Source organism: Embiotoca jacksoni, unplaced genomic scaffold (genome assembly GCF_022577435.1).
Source record: "Embiotoca jacksoni isolate LCO1_2020_lvr unplaced genomic scaffold, fEmbJac1.0.p SCAF_5, whole genome shotgun sequence".
NCBI classification, from domain to species: Eukaryota; Metazoa; Chordata; class Actinopteri; family Embiotocidae; genus Embiotoca; species Embiotoca jacksoni.
In genome coordinates, this window is record NW_027185403.1 from 17,637,052 (window position 1) to 17,658,452 (window position 21,401).

The 21,401-nt window shown below is 40.6% G+C and overlaps 2 protein-coding genes across 3 annotated transcripts in view; both read right to left on the bottom strand.

The window, feature by feature from the left end:
- Positions 1 to 4,376, bottom strand: part of pigg (phosphatidylinositol glycan anchor biosynthesis class G (EMM blood group)) — a 65,367-nt gene extending 60,991 nt beyond the window's left edge. For both annotated transcript variants that reach the window (XM_069171070.1, XM_069171069.1), the window contains exons 1-2: positions 4,006 to 4,376; positions 3,726 to 3,931 (exon numbers count right to left, since the gene is read on the bottom strand). In XM_069171070.1, coding sequence (XP_069027171.1) covers positions 3,726 to 3,931; positions 4,006 to 4,159 — 360 coding nt within the window. In that variant the 5' untranslated portion in view covers positions 4,160 to 4,376. The remainder of the gene's footprint in view (positions 1 to 3,725; positions 3,932 to 4,005) is intronic.
- Positions 4,377 to 7,287: 2,911 nt separating this feature from the next.
- guf1 (GTP binding elongation factor GUF1) lies at positions 7,288 to 19,214 on the bottom strand. Its single transcript, XM_069171446.1, has 17 exons — positions 18,816 to 19,214; positions 18,409 to 18,520; positions 17,883 to 18,031; positions 17,530 to 17,610; positions 17,365 to 17,442; positions 17,190 to 17,273; positions 16,197 to 16,261; positions 15,894 to 16,097; positions 14,612 to 14,751; positions 14,218 to 14,341; positions 13,645 to 13,777; positions 12,578 to 12,721; positions 11,991 to 12,124; positions 10,687 to 10,788; positions 7,854 to 7,973; positions 7,644 to 7,680; positions 7,288 to 7,546 (listed from the first exon to the last, which is right to left on the bottom strand). Exons 1-17 carry the CDS (start codon positions 19,002 to 19,004, stop codon positions 7,412 to 7,414), a joined length of 2,031 nt encoding a protein of 676 aa, XP_069027547.1. The 5' UTR covers positions 19,005 to 19,214; the 3' UTR covers positions 7,288 to 7,411.
- Positions 19,215 to 21,401: the final 2,187 nt, after the last annotated feature.

The following is a 21,401-nucleotide window of genomic DNA, read 5'->3' on the forward strand; positions in this document are numbered from 1 at the left end:
CAATCAGATCGAGTCAGATCCCCCCCCAGCTCGCCCAAATATGGTCAGTACCGACAAAATCTGACTTCATTACGGCCGTTCACACCAATGGGGGACGTCAACTGCCGCTTGAGTCGAACACTAACAAAAATGTTAAAAATGTATTATTTTAGTACAATTCTTTGGATTCTGATGCCTTTAACAGACATGTGTCACCATTGTATGAGTGCTTTCATTAAAAAACCACTCCAAAAACAATTGCCCATGAGCAGCTCCATTCTCTGCTGGTTCAGACCTCAGAAAGGTTTTTATTAGTGAAACTCTGCTCCAGGTGTCACTCCACCTACTCTTTGTCCTGTCCGCTGTTTTCAATACCGTCAACCAAAAAATGCTCTTTGCCGCCCTCGCTAACCCGAGAATCGCAGAGTCTGCACTCTTCTCCTATTCTACCTGACTGACCACATTAATCAGACATCACTGAGGAGGATTCTGTCCACACTGTGACTCTTCAGCCGTGGGGTTCATCCACGGCTGAGTTCTGCCTCCAATATTCTTCTGTCTTTATAACAGCTTGACAGCGTCAGCACATCCCCCTTCCTCCCAACGCTGCTAAAGCATGAATCTTGCCTTTTATTCGACCCTCTGACACTCAGGCTGAATATTCAGTTTCACCTGACAGCTTCAGTTAGACATCTTCCCGTCAGCTCAGCACTGCCCGGCGCCCGTACGGACAAGACTGAGCTGCTCCTTCTCCTGGAAAATCATTCCCTTTGCAAAAACCTCTCCAGCAGCAGTGACAGCAACGTGCTGACTCGTTCCCAGTCTGCCCACAATCTTTAGTGGGTTATAGCACAACCACCTGTCATGCGAGGCGCACATGACATGACTGTAATTCCCTCCTGGCACTGCTCCCAAAATACTCTCATCAGAACGACACATTATCCAAATGTGACAACGCATCACGTTTTCACACTTTCCCAGATTGTGCCATCTAACCCTATTTTCAGTTATAGGCTGGACACTTAGCACCTGTTTCAAGATGTTCCTCACATTTTCCTTTTACATGTTTATTCTGGGCTCAAAGGAACATCTGGCTCAAACACCCCTGAAGATAAAAGTCTGGCCTTCATCTGTGTCACTTTTGTCCTTTTACATGATTAAGTTAAATTTATTTAATCACAACATTCAAAGTCACAGATGTGAGCTGTGCTTTAAGACGCCTCAAAAGCAAAATCTGCTACTTTTTATGTGGGTGTCCAATTAGTGTTGATGGTAAATATAGACAACTGAAGCAATAGGTTCTCCGTGTCTTTGGAAAACAGCAGCAGAATCTGTTTTTCCTCCGTCCCCAATGCTGTCATTTGATGTCTACAGTGATGGAGTTGAAGGCTGGAAGAGCTAACTGAGCAGTCGGGGTCACCAGGGGGCGCTCTAGATGCCGCACCAAAACAAAATCGAGTTCTCTTCACTTTATTGCAATGCAGTACTATAATACAGCTACATTTCCAACAGTGCAAATGTCCTCCCAAAATATGAGTGTAGAAGATGTTGTGGACAAGGATACAATTCACAGTATTTTGCCTGACTCAGATATTCAGCTGTATTTATTTGACAAAGAAACGCAGTGGAGAAAGTGAGCTGCAGGGACCAAACACAAACTGGTGGTCGTCTCAGATGTCAATGGAAATATAATTTCAGTGTGGGCAGTTTTTGTTGGATGTTGTCGTCAGTGCCAACTGAGAGAGCTGTGTGTACGCTACTGTGCATGAAAGTTTTCTGCTTGCCTCGAGAAGAACTGGCGAACTTCTTCAGGATACCGATGATAAACTGAAAAACACAACTAAAACCAGCAGGGCCGAGAGGGCCGACGACCGTTTAGGATTTTATTCCCTGAATGCTGTTTTGGCCAACAAAGTGGGTGAAGGTGGTGACACACAGCAACACTGGACAAACGTTTCTCTTAAAAAGTGTGTTGTTTTGTTCATAAAAGCTGCTTACATTGCAATGTCCTGTAGATCAGTAGCTTCCTGATGAAGAGCCACCTTGTCTCTTGTCTTTTGCTCTCTGCATCGTCCAGCTGTTTATCAGTTTTTGGTTGAGTTGGTGCAACAAGGGGACAGACTTTGCAAAAGGAAGCAAATGATTTGGGGGTTCTGCATCAAAGGTTTACACACAATGCATCTTGGTTGTTGTTGGCACGCCATCACAGTTCGGTGAGCAGGAAAACGCAGAGACACTCCGCTTTCTCCTTCAATATAACATACAATGAGGAAATGTATTGCTTCACCTGACTAATCAAGACTGAGTGGACATCTACATGAAAAGTGGCAAATTGTTCCTTTAATTTTACTATGTCATAATGGCAGCACTTGTACAGCAGGCAGGTGAAAAGCATTGAGTTGTTCAAGCCTTGCTTTGAACTAAAACCTGCACATTTGCAGTCAGTATCGTCCACCTTAGTCTGACAAGAGATTCTCTTGACTTCCGTTTCAGTTCAACAGCACCACAAATTGTCGCTTCCAAAATGCTTGTTAAAATTGAACCTTTACGTTTCTATAATGTTCCAACAAACCTGAACAATAGGATTTAAACATATGCTGCCGTTTCAGTCGGCATTAGCTTCAGCAAGGTGGACATTACATCGGAGAAACTGTATCTATCAAAGTCTCCCTGACCACTGACATGAACATGGAACTTGTTACCAACAGAAAAATGGCAGCATAATAGCCAGACTTTTATCACCATAGGGTAAAGCGATAGTACACAGGCTATTTCAGAGCTATTCTTTTTTTTTTATATTAAATTTAATATTTAATCAATATACGGGTTCCGCACAAAAGTTAGATTTAAAAATACCTTTATTACCTTAATTTTGAATAGAAAATTTGTGCTTTTGGATCAGTTTGGTGAAATATTGATAATTTGGATCTGAATAGTGAACTCGCCACAGCAAATGTCTTTGCAGCTCCTGTCAATCCAAAACAAGTTCATTTGACAGACCAGCCTGTCCTCGTTCCCAGTGCGTTACAGAGATATGCCCAAAGGCCACCGTGACCACCAGGGCCCAACAAAGAGGTCATGTGGCAGAGTGAGAAGAAAAACAAAGTTCACCCCAGGAGGAGGTCAAAGGTGGTCTGATGGAGCAAACACACGGCTTTCACCATGGAGACTGTATGAGTCTGTGAGAAAATCAAAAGTCAATGTGGATTTCTCTAAACGTAATGTATGTAACATTGTTTTCATAAAATCACCTACTTTAAGCCAAACCATGATCTTTTCCTAACCCTGACGTGGTTTTTGTTCTCACCCCGACGTGGTTTTTGTCCTGATGTGGTTTTTGTCCTGATGTGGTTTTTGTCCTGATGTGGTTTTTGTTCTGATGTGGTTTTTGTTCTGATGTGGTTTTTGTCCTGACGTGGTTTTTGTTCTCACCCCGACGTGGTTTTTGTTCTCACCCCGACGTGTTTTTTGTTCTCACCCTGACGTGGTTTTTGTTCTCACCCCGACGTGGTTTTTGTTCTCACCCTGACGTGGTTTTTGTTCTCACCCCGACGTGGTTTTTGTTCTAACCCCGACGTGGTTTTTGTCCTGACGTGGTTTTTGTTCTGATGTGGTTTTTGTCCTGACGTGGTTTTTGTTCTCACCCCGGCGTGTTTTTTGGTGCCTGATCCTCGTCTGTATGTATGAGACGTCATGATGAGGAGTTCCCATTTCAACCTCCCCACCGTGCCCTCGTGCCCTCTTACCTTGATCCGGGGCATGGTGACTGTAGGAGGTCTCGCCTTGGCCACAAAGCTGTGCGTCGAGCCTCTCTCCACCAGGTGTCTGGTGTAGGGCATATACACGCGACCACTGGGTCCAAACACGAAGTCCTCTCGGAGGGCATCCACTAACATGATAACCACTCTTTTGAACAGGGGCTGGGGCAGGCGGGATGAGTTGGGAGAGCTGCCTGTAACGGGAGAAAGTGTGAGTTTGAGCGGTCACCAGGAGGAGACGCTCCGGGAGCTGAAGCCGTGAACTCACCTGCCAACGGCTCCGCCGGCAGATCCGACAGCTTGCTCTTGGATGAGACAGACGACTTGACAGGTACAGGGAAAAAACCCCGCAGGAAGACGGCGATGCCGATGACTTCAAAAATTAAAATAAACGAGGCAAAAACAGACGAGCGGACTTTCATGGTGCCGGTTGACGGACAGTAAGTGAAGCTAGTGAAACAACTTGCTAGCTAACCACCAACATGACACTTCCCATACGGTTTATAGAGGAGTGAAAGCTATGACACTGTCAAACAACATATTACAAAGCCACGTGTCTCAGTATTAAATACAATGTTGTTATATGGCCGTAACTACAAATGAAAACACAAATACCAGTCGGCGCTGTAACAATTCATAGCAGCTTCCGCACTACGGGTAGTGCGCGGAACCAAACCACACCAATACGCTTTTTATACAACGCAAATTTGTCAGGTAAACTAATGAATACATGTTAAAACAACCCAGCTTGTTAACGCTAACCAACTACCTACCGACAGCCTTCAACCACAAATCATCCATTCTGGTGATCACCAGCAGGCTGTCTCGTTTTAATAGTCTCACAAGTGTATTGCATCTAAATTAAAGTTTGACAAATAAAGACAAATATATATATATACACTGGTTTTATGAAAAGGCCACTGAATACAGTAAAGAGTGCATTTTTTTCTGCACTCAAGCACATACTATGAGTGCTGAAGTTGTCACCTATTACACGTAGCCCGACGATTTAACACCTGCCATAGTGTCGAGTTCCTAAATATGTTAAAAAATAATTTATCTTCAGGCCACTGTTGAAGGTCCAAGAATGACAATCTATGATGACACGTACCTCCAGATGTGAGCCTCCTCTTTCCTCTTGAATTTGGTATCAAAAAGAGCAGCTATAGAGTCTGAAAATCTGCTTGTAGATTAAATATTACAAAGAAAATTACAAAATTTACAGCTTGTTAAGAAATATATGGTAAAGTGAGACTACAAGCATTCCTAAAACAGACCCTAATGAAGCCAATGTAATGAACAAATGAATGTGATATGTGGAGGTTTTGCGTAGTATCAACAGTTTTCCTTGAACATTATAACAGCCAATGAAAGCTACATATTTGTTGGACAGAGTTGACTGATATGACAAAGTATTATGAGAAATAATAGTTGTAATGATGTTGGTGGAAAAATATCAACTGTCAGCTTGTGTTTGCACATTTTTGTGGTTTGAAGATGTTTTTTACAAAATGTGTCTGACTATAAAATGCTTTGGTCAGTATATATGCAGTCCAACAGTAAAAGGGGCTGTTGTGAATACTGACTTGACAAAAAGCATAAAAATCATATAAATACAGGCCTTTGAAATGGCTCAATCATACTGTACTAATGGCCGGCTCAGTCAGTGTTATTAATCACACCTTTGCTTTTCCTGCATAGCATTTCAATAAGTGAATGAAAAAGGTCTATAATCCTAAACCTTTAGCTGACACGTTCCAACAAAACGTGTTCTTTCTTGAATTTACTGCACACAGCTAAAGTACACCTTGTCCAAATTTGTCCTTTTCCTTTTTATTGCAGCAAAATGCCAGTTATTCCCTACATCAGATTTGGCCTACTTTTCCAAGACGTGAGCGGGGCAAAGGCGGATGAGTTCTGATTGTAAACCAGCTCAGGATGCAACTAACCTCCATTCAGGTCTGTTGTGTTTGAGCTGCTGCTGCCATCTACTGGGGAAACTTCGTAAAGGACAATAGTGGAGTTTCTTTTCCCCAAACACCAACAAATATTTAAATGTAATATATTCAATTTCTCTTTGGCATTTCAAAAGTCAGAGTGAGCAACCGATACTCACAGGCCCATAAGTAAATAGAAAGTGTAGTTGGTTGCTGCAGTCCTTCCTCTTCTTCTTACGGTCCCAGAAGTGATTCCTCATGGATCAGAATTCTGTCCTTACCGCATCTTTTTGTTCAGTTTAAGCTAAGATGACACTGTGAACTAATTAAATGGGGATCTTCCAATATAGATATTTTCATAGAAAATTTCACTTCACGTGTTTAACTTTGGATTGTAAATGTTGTGCTGAAAAGTTTGTTATTTGGTAAGTTAACAGGTAAGTTATGACACATTTGATGATTGGCACTAAAGGCAATAGTTTTTTTGACTGGTGGTTAAGAAATGATCAAAATAATCAAAATAAATTTTTCAACTAGAATTGCAGCATCATGGTTCAATGTCTCTGGTGACCTGGCACATTGCAGTTTACATCCATGTCTGTCCAGATATATTTAATAAATGTAGTGACTTAAGTGCATTCAATAAAATGTTTTATATTTATATAATTGATATCAATGAAATTGATTTGACTTGGCTTTGTTAGGCTGTACTATTCTTGTTCTGCTGTCTGTTTACTGTATTAGTGCGTACTTTTGTTGAGACAAAAATACTTACATTCCTTGTATTTGTTCACAAGCTGATTCTGGTAGAAAAAAAGAGTTGTTGCATGACAGGAGACTAATCTTTAATTATAGATGCTACTGCAAAAAAGCTGCAAATTCTAAATCGCTGCTTCATGCACATCTTCAACCCGACAGCACACAAAATCTATACAACGATCACAGTTTTAAGGTGGACGCCTGAGATTAGTGTCACCAATTCAACCAAATGTGAAATATGGTCCCAATGTCCCCTTTTGTTCCTGAGTTAATGACAAGAAAGGGTTTTTGCAGAACATTATTACTGCAGTGAAGTGGACCTTTTGCATATACAATGTTATAACTTTAACATTTTGTGAAACTTTGTCATCATTAGCATTTGGGTTCTGGAGTTATGACCAAAAACTTGTTTTCAGAGGTCACAGTGACCTTTGACCACCAAATTGTAACAAGTTCATCCTCAAGTTTGTGCCAGATGTAATGAAATTACATGCAGCGTGTACTATTACCTTACAGGCTACTTGATGTCAAAAATGCAGCAGTATCTATCTTTGACTAAGACTTTCTACCAGTTCCATGTCTCATTCGAACACCAAGATTAGAGGTAAAATGTCTTCAAGAACCTAAAACAAGTCGAGCTGCCGTCAGAAACACTATGATCACAGACAATGATCCAGTATCATTTTTTATCATAAAATTAAGCTCAAAATGATTTAAACTCAGTATGGCAGACTATTGTATAAATCCTCTGTGTCATTTGGTGATCAATGGAAATCACCAGCACAAACAGAAAGGTTAATAAAGCATTTAAATAATAAAAGGAAGGGAATGGAAATAATGACACATCTTTTGGAAATCAGTACAATCACTACAGTTTGCAGCACTTTATTCAAAGAAAATGCAGCAGGGCCTTTCAATAACAAAGACCTGTTATATATTATCTAATATATAGTAATAATTATGGATAGATGTCACAGTTTACTTTTCTTTTCTCTTCAGAACACTAATAAAAGCGTCTTTGGGAACTTCCACATTTCCGATTCGCCTCATCTTCTTTTTACCCTCTGCCTGTTTCTTCAGCAGCTTCATCTTCCGTGTTATGTCACCTCCATACTGTAGAAACAAAAAAAAAATAAAAAAAATTTAGGCACATGTAGTAGATCTTTTCTGCAGATTTTTTGGTAAGAGCAAAGAAAAAACATTTACTTACACATTTAGCTAGGACATTTTTTCTGAACGCCTTTATTCTGAAAGAGGCACATACGGTCAAACCACATATTAACTCTGATCCAGCAGGTACTTTCAAGGCAGGTTTATCCATTTAAAACATTTTGTTGGTACTTTACATCCTGTATGTGCATAATTTTGCATCTCATTCATTCTAATAAACCCTTCAGCTCGGTATACAGCTCGTACTTACGTTTCTCTTGCGATGACCTTATTTCCAATGGCTGCCTGAATGGCAATCTCAAACATCTGCCTTGGAATCGAGTCCTTCAGACGCTCACACATGGCTTTCCCTGTAATGTACGCACGGTCCCTGGAAGGAAATCACACTTATCAAAACTAGAAGCAGCAATAAAACTGCGAAACAGAGTGGTTGTCATTCATTAAATCTGTTCTACGCTGATGGAGAGGAAAATGAGGATTCCCCACAATATAGAGTAGTTGATAACATATACGTGCTTCTATATCTTCCATAATAAATCAATGAAGTATCCATTTTGGATAGTCAGTGACAAGATTACTCTGTACATCATCTTTTTCAGTTTCATCAAACTAGTGGTGAAGCTGTAGTCATTATATACAATTATTTGAATATGTTACTGATAATCTTTGCTTCCTCATCCGAAAAATATACATAGCGAGAATATAATTTTTTTTTTTAAATATATTTATATATAAATTATATCAATATCAATCCATCCATTTTACCACACAGAGCTCGAGATGCTAGTACATCCACACAAGATTAAATTGGTTCTTATGTTTTGAATAATGTTTGCGCATGAGATAAGTGTATATTTAAGAGAGCCCGTGTGTCAATGTACTTACCCTCCGATAGGAAGTGTGCGGATACATTTTGTGGGCAGGTTAAAATGCAGGCTGAAAGAATTTGTTGAACTTTTGCTCGGAAAGAAGGAACTCCTCCGTATTCTCCAAGGTTATCAGGTGTGATCTGAACTATCTACACGATAAAACACGTGATTGTGGGGCAGAGACTGTGCACCAAAGATGGGTTACATATTTTGGTAGACTGCATGTCCAGCCTGGTGTAAGAACCTTGATGGCTTTGCATTATCAGAAGCGACGATGATTATAATTATAGTTATTGATCCTTTAAAGAGGAGGAATACAGAATAATTTACAACAATATCAAAGGTAGGCTATCATTCGAAATGAGTAATTGGATAAAAATAACAAAATGTTGTTTACAATGCTGCATTCAGTTTGATGTATGTTTAACATTGTTGAATTATAGGAGGGAAGATACGACTGCCTTGGTTTTTAGAAGACATTTTCAGTTTAGTACATATAATATGGAGTTTTATAACATGCACAGAAGACTAGAAGCATTTATTTAGATGGATGAGCCACGTGTTACTTTGCAAAACCTCGCTGAAACTCCAAGACAATGAAATTAACAATTTACTTTGGTGAAATAAATGTGTCTTTTAGGACAACCTTAAAGACATTGGTTCTCAGGCGAGCAGGGACACACTTCCTATAAGAGGGTGTGTTCGGTGGCACACTGGCTCTCTGTATTTATACTTGGCTCATGTGGTTGAATGAACCAAAACATAGGAATGAATTCATGTATTATGATGTGGCCTCGATATAGATATTTTTTTTCTCAGTGGCCCTCCAGGGTTTTGCACGAATGAGCGTCAAAGCAAACTGCCAAGACACATCCTCTTTTCAAGTGATGTTAAAAACTGGACCAGGATTCCCCAAATGTCAGCATGATACAGATACAAAACCATCAAATGAAAAGTGCGTCGGAAAAGTTTTAGGTTTTAATAAGTAACTGAAAGACAATATTTTCAATGAATATTTCACTAAATTGTTCACTTTGTTGCCAAAGAGTTACCCGTGTGTGAAGTACAGAGCTACAGCCATGAGGTGATTAGCTTGACTTAAAAAAAAACAGAAGCAGGGGTAAAATAAACATATTCCAAAATATGTTATATTAAAACGTTGTATGTTGTTTAATCTAAACACAAAATAAATTGTTTTTAGGAAGTTAGACTGTATATAAAGAACAAGAACCACATGAAACCACACATTTTCCTTTTTACATGTATCTTTGTGTTTGTGTTAAACAAGCAGGATGTAGTGTATTAATTAGTGAACTTTGAAGGTGAAAGTGGGCAGGCTTTAATACTTGGATGCTTGCCATTTCCTCCTGCTAACAGTCTTTCTGTTAAGCTAAATTAATTGCTGCTTAGCTTTAAATGAAAGTGCCATTTAGTTTCTCATTAATTTTCTTGAAGAATTTGGCTTGAGTGTTTTCTTAGATGTCCAACTATCCACTCTGGAGTCTGGCAGTGATCCCCTGAATGCAGGGTTTCAGTGTGTCTGACCTTCAAACTGTAATGATCAAATCATTCATATCAAACAGATGTATGGGACTTTTCCACTTGAGAGGACGTGGAGTGACTGTGCCTCCTGTAAAACATATTCTGCTGTGTGATTGGTGCGTTGCCCTTAAACAGTAAGACTGAAGCTACGCTCGATTCGGCTCAGCTCCAAGGCTCACAGTATGAACGCTGCGAGAGTGGCCATCACTGGTGAAGCGTTGCGCCCTTCATGCACAGAGGTGCGTATTCACTGCTGTACTGGCTTTGGCAGCAAGTACATTAAACACAGACCTGCTGTGCGTCATCACTTTCCTTAATTACTCGATTGTCCTTGTCACAAATAGAGAGAAGTCCTTGTCCGGTGTGTCAAGTCGAGTTAACACCGGCTGCCAAGAGGCCATATTTTTATGGTTATCCAATGTGTTGAATACATTTCATGCTCCACAGCCTCAGATTAATTACTGTTGTAATGAAGGGCCGTATACTGTAACCTTGACAGCAACAACAATAATGACACCATGGGACACTGCTGTGACAAATAAAATGAAAAGGTGCTTCACAGCAGCATCAGTTACATGTCCTGAGAAACAAGTCAGTTCTTAATTAAATCATTTAGTGGAAAATCCCCTTTTTTACTTCAGAGCATCTAGTTGACCAATTATTTGAAAGTACCTGTGTACAATCGTGGTGAGTTCCTCCACCGATCGCCCATTCAGCAGAATGTCCATCTTTATCAAGTCGGCAGCCTGGTAGCCTGCGCTCTCATAATCAAAGCTGTGAAAGATTAAAATTAAAGATGATGACCATATGAAAATATAGAATACTTTCACAGTTAGTGAAGATAATTATTTCATGAATGGCGTGTCTGACATGAAGTACACAGGAGAGGGAAAGCTGCTGGACTGGAGGGAAAATATGTAAAGCCGTGTAAATGTCATTTGTGGAACTTAGTGTGTGAAATTTTGATTTATCATGAGGTCAAAAAGTTCCAAGACTACACCGTGATGTTCACGGAGCAGGGAGGATGCAAGGAATTTTGTGAGAAAGTATAGTAATTTACATTGCTTGATTAACATCAGCACGTTTTTGAGACCACTGGTACATGTGAATTTGTGATTTCACCACGGACCGGAAACTTGAGCAGAAAGCAAACAGCAAATTTTGTCTCAAACTCGGGAAATCGGCAACAAAGACCCATGAGATGCTTCAGAAAGCAATGAGCTGGGCCCGGGTGTATTCGAGGGGCATTACTGTTTCAAGACGGGCGAAATGTCACTGTTCAGGACCGAAGAAGGTGTGTCAGGTCAGGAGCAACCAGGTGGGTTTTTGTTTGACATTTCTGGGGATGTGCAACAGTGAATTTGTCCCCCAGGGTCAGACTGTCAACACTGAGTTCTACTCTGATGTCTTGAGGCGTCTGAGGTAAACATTCAGTGCAAACGACCTGAACTGTGGCACATTGGTTCTCCAACAGAGGCAAAAAAGCGCAGTAATAAATGTGAGAGTTTCTCGACCGCAACGAGACAACTGTCCCTCCCCACCACCAATACTCACCGGATTTGGCTCCCTGTGACTTCTTTCTGTTCCCCCAAAAATTTAAACATTGGATATACGCTCTCTGCTAAAGTTTGAGGTCCATGGTGAAATCACTAATGCGTACCTACCAGTGGTGTCGTAAACGTGTGTAAAACAATGTAATTTGGAATACTTAATAATGAAGTTTATTGTCTCCTCCTGCTACATGTACATTACTGTGTTGTACTCCGTTTGTGGGCAACAGGAACAGTCTCACAACCTTTTGATTGTACCTCAAATAAAGTGGGATTTTAAGGTTGCAACAGATGACTTTCCATCACCTACTCTTTCCTTATAAAACCTCATAAGCCATACCTGACATGCTTTAAGACTGTCCTAAAATCCACATTAATTATACATAACTGTGAATATGTATTTACTTAGTAAGTGATTAGTTTTACCTGGCATATCCAGATGACAGTGATTTGAGGAGGTCATAGAAATCTATGACGATTTCATTTAAAGGGAAGAGATATTTCATCATGACGCGCTGGTCATCTATGTACACCATGTTCTTCTGGACTGCCCGGCGATTCTATAACAACACAAACAATCAGCAATCCCACAGCCATGAAATATAATCTATCAAAGAAGGGATAACTTTGATAAACTAATACATGAATTACTTCTGAAATTGAGGGAGAGTGCCCAGAGACACTTCTTTTATGTGTGTCATCACAAAAATAAGAGCACTGTCTTTTTTTCCTGAATGGAACAGTAGAATATTTCTTTTCTGTTTGGCACTGGGCCGATTTGGAAAAAGTAAACAGCAAGGATGAACTCCAGCGTCTCCAGTCAAATTCCATTTTTGTACAAGCTAGAGTATTTAAAGATAGCATCCCTTTTATTAAATGAATTTACAATGTTTACAAGGCAGATACATATGTCAGACCTACACAAGAAAATCTAAATAAATCCCATATGGTGCAGAGGAATGGCAAAAATGTATGGACGGCAGTTTAATCTGTATTTTCCGTTTTCCTCTTACCAAGCAGAGAGTCATGATCTGGCCGGTGTAAGAGTCGGGAGTGAGGATGGTCCCCAGCACCATGGGCTCCAAATACTCGGACACTACCGATCTGTCTGGGAACTGAGCAGGATTCACAATGGTGATCTCCTTACTGCCGTGTTCCTGCAACCAAGAAGGAGGTTTGAACATGAGGATTTTAAAGGGACACTCCCTTCAAAAGTTATTGCGCTTACAGTCTTAAAAGACTGAGAAATAATGAACATTAAAATAATTTGTCTAAATACGATACTAAACTTGACATATTTACAGCGGTATCTCTATATAATTTCAAAAATCGGTCTGTCTGTTTGTCCTTCACATATCTCCACAACCTTTTGTCCCACTTCCTTCAAACTCGGTAAGTATGTTGCTGAGGACTCGAGGTTGCGCCTTTTGTGCAATTTGGACACACAATATTAATATTAAGATTAATATTAATATTAATCTTAATATTAATATTGTAGATGCAAGTGTGTGTCCTGTCCCTCTGTCACTGGAGCACAGGCAGATAATTGCAGCACGTTTAATATCTATTAACTTTCATAAAAAGGCGACCACCGCATTGCCCTGCTATGAAAACAGTGAAGAGCAGCGGCCAAGTGCTTTACTTTTACTTTCACATTAGCCGAATTAAAATCAAATTTCTGGTGAAGTAGTCGAGCGGGTCTTCACCTACGTCCGCAGCGAACTGTTCTCAAGAAGGCTACTCAACAATAACATGAGCCAGGGATCATACTGCCAAACAGGCTACTTTCAACGGGCACTGTACTAGTATTCACAATACTGCATATGGCGATGTGAGATGAGAAATGTGCATTAAAATTAGCTGGGATTCTCTCTTTGCGCTTTGATTGTCCTCTAAAGTATTTCCCATTGAAGTGTATCCCAGACTAAACCATTTCACGGGGGAGCGTGCCAGACACCAGACAGACTTGATCTATCATCAATTTCCAAGTCAGCTGAAACTTTTTTTTTGCTGAAATCACAGCGTGAGCCAAAGCTCTGCGGTGAAAGCAGAAGATCTACGAGCGGGAAGCAGCTCTTACCTTGATGAGTTTGGCTGAGGAGAGCATGGACTTGTACGGCACGGTGGGCGCAGTAACGATGACAGAGGCGTTGTACTCCTGCTCCAGCCGCTGATTGAACACCTCCATATGGAGAAGACCCAGGAACCCAAGTCTGTAGGAGGAACAGGAAGGTCCACAGGTGCAATCAAATTTTACAATTGAGATTCATGCTTTTAATTACAAAAAGCCTGTCTGGAAAGAGATTAGCAGGGAGTAAGACTTATTACACTTCCAGCACAGTGTTAAACTTCCAAGTTATGTAAATCTTTGCCACGAACAGAATCAAATTTACATCATCTGGACTGATAATAGAACTTATGACGATAAATAAACTCTTACTTGGCCGTCTATAATGGCAACATACAGTACGTCCTACAGAAAGTTGTTTAGACAGAGAAGATACTTTCGCAATGACAAAAAAAAACATGACTCCAGAAATGAGGCCGAAACATTTGTGGGTGAATTGCTGAGTGTCTCTAGCTGAATCTGATACTCAATGGTTGGGAAAAGCCACTTTTTTTTTTAATTCAAATTCAAAGCGTTGGTCCTGACCTCCAGCCTGCTCCCAGGGCCAGACTGCTGTCTCTCTGAACTGTGACACTTGAGTCATTCAGAGTCAGCCTTTCAATGGCACTGCGAAGGCCGGGGTATTCTGACTGGTCCATCGGATACATGCCTGAAGGACAGATTAAAAAAAAAGAAAGAAAGAAAGAAAGAAAGGAGTGCACATCAGCAGCAAACAGGACTCTTCGTTTATGTAGAATGTTCTGTGCTGACTGGTGAAACACAACAAGCACTGCAGCAGTTTTATGTTTGATACTGGAATATTTGTTACCAATATAATCATCTCAGATCTGTTATATTGAAACTGTTTCGTCAACTCAAGTTTTTACTCTCATGTTGAGGCATGAAAACATGAAGCAGGTGCAGTTAAGAGGAGTCTTACCTGCAAAGACCATTGCTTTGGCAGGTTTAAACCCTGGAAGAGCTTCGACTGGCTGCTCCTGGAGGTAGAGTGTGTCACCGACCTGGGCCTCTTTCACATCCTTCATCCCTGCTATTACGTAACCCACTTGGCCTGCAAACCTACACAACAGCCCACCTCAGAAAACGACACTAGTACAACTATAATCTGTTTGTACAGCTGCATAAATATTGAAAAAGAATCCATCATTTATCTATTGTGTGGACCGCTGCTTATTGCAAAAGGAAGTCCCACGACTGTGCTGTCAATTTAACACATATAAAGCAAAATGTTATATGAATGTTACAGTTTTAAGGTTTACTGTAACATGGCAGTAAATCTTTTATTTCTCTTTTTATAATTAAGGTGGTAAAAATAAACTCAAATAACCCCCACACATTGACTCAATTACTGATGATTTTTTATATCTTTTTGTCTAAATTACTTCGATCAGAAGCATCAAACAGTTATACAGAGATGCTAAATAGATTATAAACTCTGAATAAAATAAGTGAGCTGGTGCCAAAATCCATTCAGATAATTAAGTCAGAGAGGTATATTTTCTGAAAACAAAAAGGTGTATGCAAGAACAAATATCTATGTATTTACTGTATATCTGTTTAAATACAGGGAACTTATATGATACTTGCCCATACACCAATCAGTCATAACATTACAGCCACTTACAGGTGAAAAGTATGATAAATTGTAATACAACAGGCCGGAAATACATCCTCATAATGTATGTTCAGTTGTTAACTCGTGTGATTGAAAGATAGATTTATTTAAATGGACATTTTGGAGATGGTCATTTGTGGTGCTGTTGAACTGTTCTGGGTAATACCGAGAAGCGTCCCTAATATTTTGTCAGCCCAAGTAGTAAACATTGGAGGGTCAAAATATTAGGAACACCTCTCAGTATAACCCAGAACAGTTCAACAGCACCACAAACTGCAATCTCCGAAATGGCCATTTAAATAAATCACCACTTCTTTCAATCAGACTGAATAACAACTAAATAATAATGATCAATGCTGTGCAGTTGTGTTACGCTTAATACTTAGTGGTTTTAATGTTATGGCTGATTGATGTGTTTACCTGACAAAAAGCATTTAGGTTGAATCGTTATGTAAAATACACCAGCAGTAACTGAGACGGAGCACCGGGGGTTAACGACAGCTGGAGAAGGTTTCTGAGGGTTTATGCTGTCAGTTTTAGCGGGAGTGCTCTGACACATGTGAAGTGACATGAGAAGTCAGCGTACAGCCTCTGTGTTGGGTGCTCATCTGGCCTGAGCAAGCCCAGCTCGTTGACCTCGTAGGTTTTGCCAAGATGTGCCGACACGATCTTGTCCCCCTTTTTGACCCGACCGCCGAACACAGCGATGTTGGCCACCACTCCTCTGTAGTGGTCGAAATTGGAGTCAAACACGAGGGCTTTAAATGGGTCAGCAGTGCTCGCTACCGGCCTGAGACAAAAAAAAAAAAGAAAAAAAGGAAAAGCTCTTCGTTTGAAATGAAGAAAAAAATAAATAAACAAAAACAAACAAATACGTGAGCCTTCTTACGGTGGTATCCTGTCCACAACTGCTTGGAGAACCTTTTCAACATTTGTTCCAAGTTTAGCGGAAATCTGACAAACAGGAGACATTTCAGAAAGTGAATGACAATCAACTTAAAAGCAGCTCCAACAGTGTGCTCCATTGTAGAGTCGTGCTTGGGATTGGGGATCTACAGGTACCTGCAAAACGTTGTGTAACAGGTAAAAAAAATATAGTCATATAATATTCTTGAGGTATCAGTAACATCTTAATCAGCTAATATTATCACATCTGGTTGCCACCATGATCCTTTTTTTTTTTCATTGAGACTGCCAACAGCTCAACTTCTTCCCACTAATTTAACATTTGGTCGAAAAATATTACGTCACTGATCAGGCAAATGTGGCTACTTATGCTTTGAATTCAGATTCACACATTTTTCTCACATTAGATGAAGCTGTTACAGTTGAATGAGCCTATAAAGCCTCTTTAACCCTCCCGTTGTCTTTGGGTCAAAATGACCCGCAGCTGTGTTCAACCAAGTTCTTTTTTATTTATATGTTTTTATATTTTTTGGGATCATTGGTGATCATTCTTTAAAGAAACCCTCACAGCCTCCTTGTCACCAATGATCCCAAAAAAATATGAAAATAAAATAGAACTTGGTTGAACACAGCTGCGGGTCATTTTGACCCAAAGACAACGGGAGAGCTGACCTTACACTCAAAATAAGTTGAAACAATCTTTGAGAAAGCCAGCCAGTTGTACTTAGGTATTAAACTAAATCTTTATTGTCCTGTTTTTGTATGATTTTCTTGTGTCCTGTAGGTTCACATTCTAAGTTTATACAGTTTAATCAAAGCAATTCATGAACCAATATGAAAAATCTGATGTTTAGTATATTTTAGGCAATAGGCTTTTATTAGACATTTGTCTGTGACCCTGTACAGGACAAAGCCGGTATAGATAATGGATGGATGGATGATTGTGGGTCAGGGGTCGGATGCGAGTCCATCTTACCCTGATGCATTCTTCACGAGGAATATCGAACACCTTCTCAATCTGCGACTCCACTCGCTCTGGTTCAGCATTTTTCAGGTCAATCTGAGGGAGAAAGGCCACAGTCACCTGCCTCGTAGTTAAATGGAACAATAAGACATGTAATTCACCGAAACAACGGTGGGTCTGAAAGTACCTTATTGATGACAGGTATGATTGCCAGCTGAGCTTCAAAAGCCAGGTAGAAATTAGCCACCGTTTGCGCTTGAATGCCCTTCACACGACACCAAAATATCAACACATTCATTAAATTGCAGCAAGAACGTTCAGAGTGATTCACTATGAGAATATGGTTTAGTACCTGATTGGCATCAACTATCAACAGCACACCTTGGCATGCTGAAATGGAGCGAGACACCTCGTAACTGAAGTCAACGTGACCCTGGAGAGACATCAAACACGGGCTTAGAGTAGGTTGAGAGATTCAGGGGTGCAACATGTGAACTTTACAGGAAAACCTCACTCAGATCTGATTTTTCAGCAATGAATATTTAGGACAAGAGAGCTGATTGGTTTAAAGCGGAAATCTGCAACATGAAACTATTTCAGATTAAAACTATAATAAATAAATACCAGATATTGTACATCTTCATGATTTCAAGCAAATCAATGGACTCCTCCTCATTCCAACGACCAGCCCAGCTCAGGACATACCGGTGTGTCGATGAGGTTCAGGAGGTACTGATGTCCCTCGTGGTTGTAAAACAAGGAAGCTGTCTGGGCCTTCACCGTTATCCCTCTCTCTCGCTCCACCTGAAGTTTGTCCAGCACCTGCTTGTTCTTCTCAGTCTTTGCTATGGTGCCTGTTTGGCAAATACGTCATCAGTGAGTATAATCAACAAGTATAACATGATTTACTCGCCGTTCTCAACATTTATTTGACACAAAGAGAGAGGAGCTCAGACTGCATCTGCAAAATGTCAAGGATAAGACGACAAAGAAGAATTACATCCAAACTGCGGAGGTGTAACGTAGGCCCTCGTATCACTGGACCTAACTGGAGATTCACGGAGGGACCACTGTGCCGCTGATTCATGCAAAGAGGGGCGATTATACATGCGGACCTTTGTTACACGATGAACGCGTTCAAGATTATAAATACAAATCTTTGTAAATGACTCTGATTCCCTAAAAAAATAAGGGGGAAAGGCGGACAGCGCGGGGCGGTGAGCACACGTACCTGTCATTTCCAACAGCCTGTCAGCCAAAGTGCTTTTTCCGTGATCAATGTGGGCAATGATGCAGAAATTCCTGATTCTGTCTGCGGGGAACTTGGACATGTCAACAGTGGCCTTGAAAGCAAAATGAAAGAAGCCTGCTCACTCCTGACACCCACAACTTTTAACATTGTCACAGAAACCCACCTGACATCTTAATCATTGTTCAATGGGTTGGTCCGTTTGTAAAAGGGACAAATACAGAGGCAGTAATGTTGTGAGCAGCTTTATGGATCTGCACATCTCAAACTCTTTCCAAACTGAGAGACGTCAGCCTTTATGTGTGTGTTTTAACTGTAACAAAAGTGTATGACTGAAGTATGAGTGGAAAGTTATCTCGTGATGTACTTTGCCGCTTTCTGTTTGTTACCTCGTCCTGTTGAGTGCTCGCCCTCCTGAAGCTGCCGGACACCACCGGAAGTCGTTTCATCCAGATGTGTCGCAGCATCGTGTAGGTCACGTTATAGTTCTGTGTCTTTCTTCTGCACATTTTAAACTGCAGTAACCGTTTTAATAGCGGTGCTGTTTCACACCACCGGTTCACCAGACACGACGACATGTCTTTGTTCGGCTCGTAAACTCACAGCATGAAGACCGGACGGGTGAACAATGTCAGCGAGCGCGAGCTGGCTGCGAGAAACGTCTAATGTGATAAAATGATCAAACGCAGACTATTGAAGCATAAACTACAAACAGCTTTAAAACAGATAGTCCTGTATTAACCCCGATGCGTGAGCTCTCAGGGGGCTGACATGTTGGATGACAAGCCAGCAGCAAAGACGTCTGGGAAATGGTGTTGATTTGTTCAAACCAAAGATGAAGACATGAAACAAGATGAAGCCCTTCAGGAACTTCCGTTTTCGTCTTTACCTGCTCGAGCAAGCGAAACAATTGCTCTAATTTAAAATGTATACTTAATGCGATTTTAGCGCTTTTATCCTTCAGTGTATCGAGGCTGTATCGTGATGCTAATTAGCTTAGCTGAAATCCAATCATGACTATGCACCACAGGAGACTTTTGAGTCGTGTCTGTCGTGATTAACACAACATCAATAATCTACAGACACGTTTGAAACATTTGAACGCGTCAAACGAGGGTAGCCTATTTGTGTCTTGTGTGTATCTTTGGGAACTTATTGACGGCCGGAAGTCCCGCCTACCCAGCCTGTCAGATGAAGGATAAAAATGGATATCAGTTGCTATGACAACGAAGCTGCCTCTTGCACAAGAATAGATTACTGCTTCTCTTCTTTGTGCAACCAGAGATAATAAGCCTCTATTAGACCCGGTTTCTGCCTGTCATGCAGTCATCTTTTTTCTTCTTACGTTGCAGACTTTTGCACATTTGATTCAATAGCTTGTGTTTTCCAGAATTAAATACAGACCAGTCCTTTAACAAAAGAAATCCAACAGGATGCAGTCATATCTGCTTTGAAGACATCGCCTGATTCCTCAACGACTCTTCTGTCTCGCTTCTTCTGCTCAACAATAACTGATGTTTATCGACATGCCCAGTTATAAATCTGTCAGGAATCTAATCGCTCGGGTGTGAACCATTATGGACACGTTATGTTACACTGTGTGAAAACCTGTTGTTATGCTGGTAATAACAGAAAAGATGAATATAAATAAGATGTAGCCTATAACATGAGAAAAGGGACTGTAACTTCTGGCTTTTAATGACCAGCTGAACAAAAGAAATTGGAAATGGAAATGAGTTGAAATAAAAGGTTTGACAATGAGGTTTTTGAGGATTTAAGAAATGTCTTGAGAAGCAGCTCTGTGACTCAAACATCATCACCAAAGCAAAAGTATCAAAAAATAATCTTGCGGGAGGTACACAAACTGGGGATACTCTATTTGATCTCAAATAGCTCTCTAAATGATTTGGCTTTGTCTCAAGACAACTATATCAGATGACATATTTTAGTGTTGCTTCATCAGGGTTGGAGCTGTTCGTTGTGTTCGAAAACAAAGTGTGATTTTCTCTTGACTTACACAGAGTGAAGTACAGGCCTTGTTATGATATTCATTGAGGACCGCTGAAGCTGGTGCCTTTTCTGACTTGTAGTCCTGCTCTGTCTGCATTTAAACAACATTTCGGTGTTTGGTGCTAGATTCAGATTTTAAATTCTCCTCTTGACGTGGTAAGAAATTTCTCTTTTTGTTGGAAAATCAATAGTTTTGAACAGTGAACTACCAAAAACATCATTGTAGATCAAGTGTCAACATCTTAAAATGATCAGATTATTTGAATGTGATTGTAGTCGAAACTATTCACATTTTGTATTCTTCTTATAGACTTTGTACAGTTGTTCAGTTTTACAGCAGTGCACTATATTGTAAGAGTTGTAAGTAACTTTCCAATTCAAACCAGTGGCTTAAAACAACACACATTAGGTTGGTGCACTTTCACTGAAGAGCTGAACTGTCTAGAAATGTGACTCATTTTATGAATCCTCCAGCCTGACATGTACAAATTGTAAGTAATCATCAATTATGAAGATTCTTAGACATGTATACAAGCAGCTCTGCTGTGCTGTCCTACCAACTAGATACCTCCCATCCATCAGCATAGATTTCTGTCAGGCCGCGGTCTCTGAGCGGTTGAGCAGGGTCAGCTGTGGATGGAGGAGACAGGGCTCAGGGAAGAGGAGATCTCACCCTGGGGTCTGCATGACACTTGAGTGGTGGAAAGATCAGGCTGGAAAATAAAACTTCAGCGAGCTGTGCATTGCAGCTCAGTGCCACAGGGCTTTTTTGTGGGTTTTACCACACTCATGATGATAGTCCCTGGCAGCACGGGAGCATTGGTTGACAGCGCTCACTCCTGCTGAAGAAGGGCTGAGCTGCCTCACTCGTGCGCCTACTGAGCTGTGAATTGTAGTTCTACTAACATGCTACTCATGAGATGCCGAGGAATTCTCTAAGTAATGATGTAATAGGTTGAGCTTAT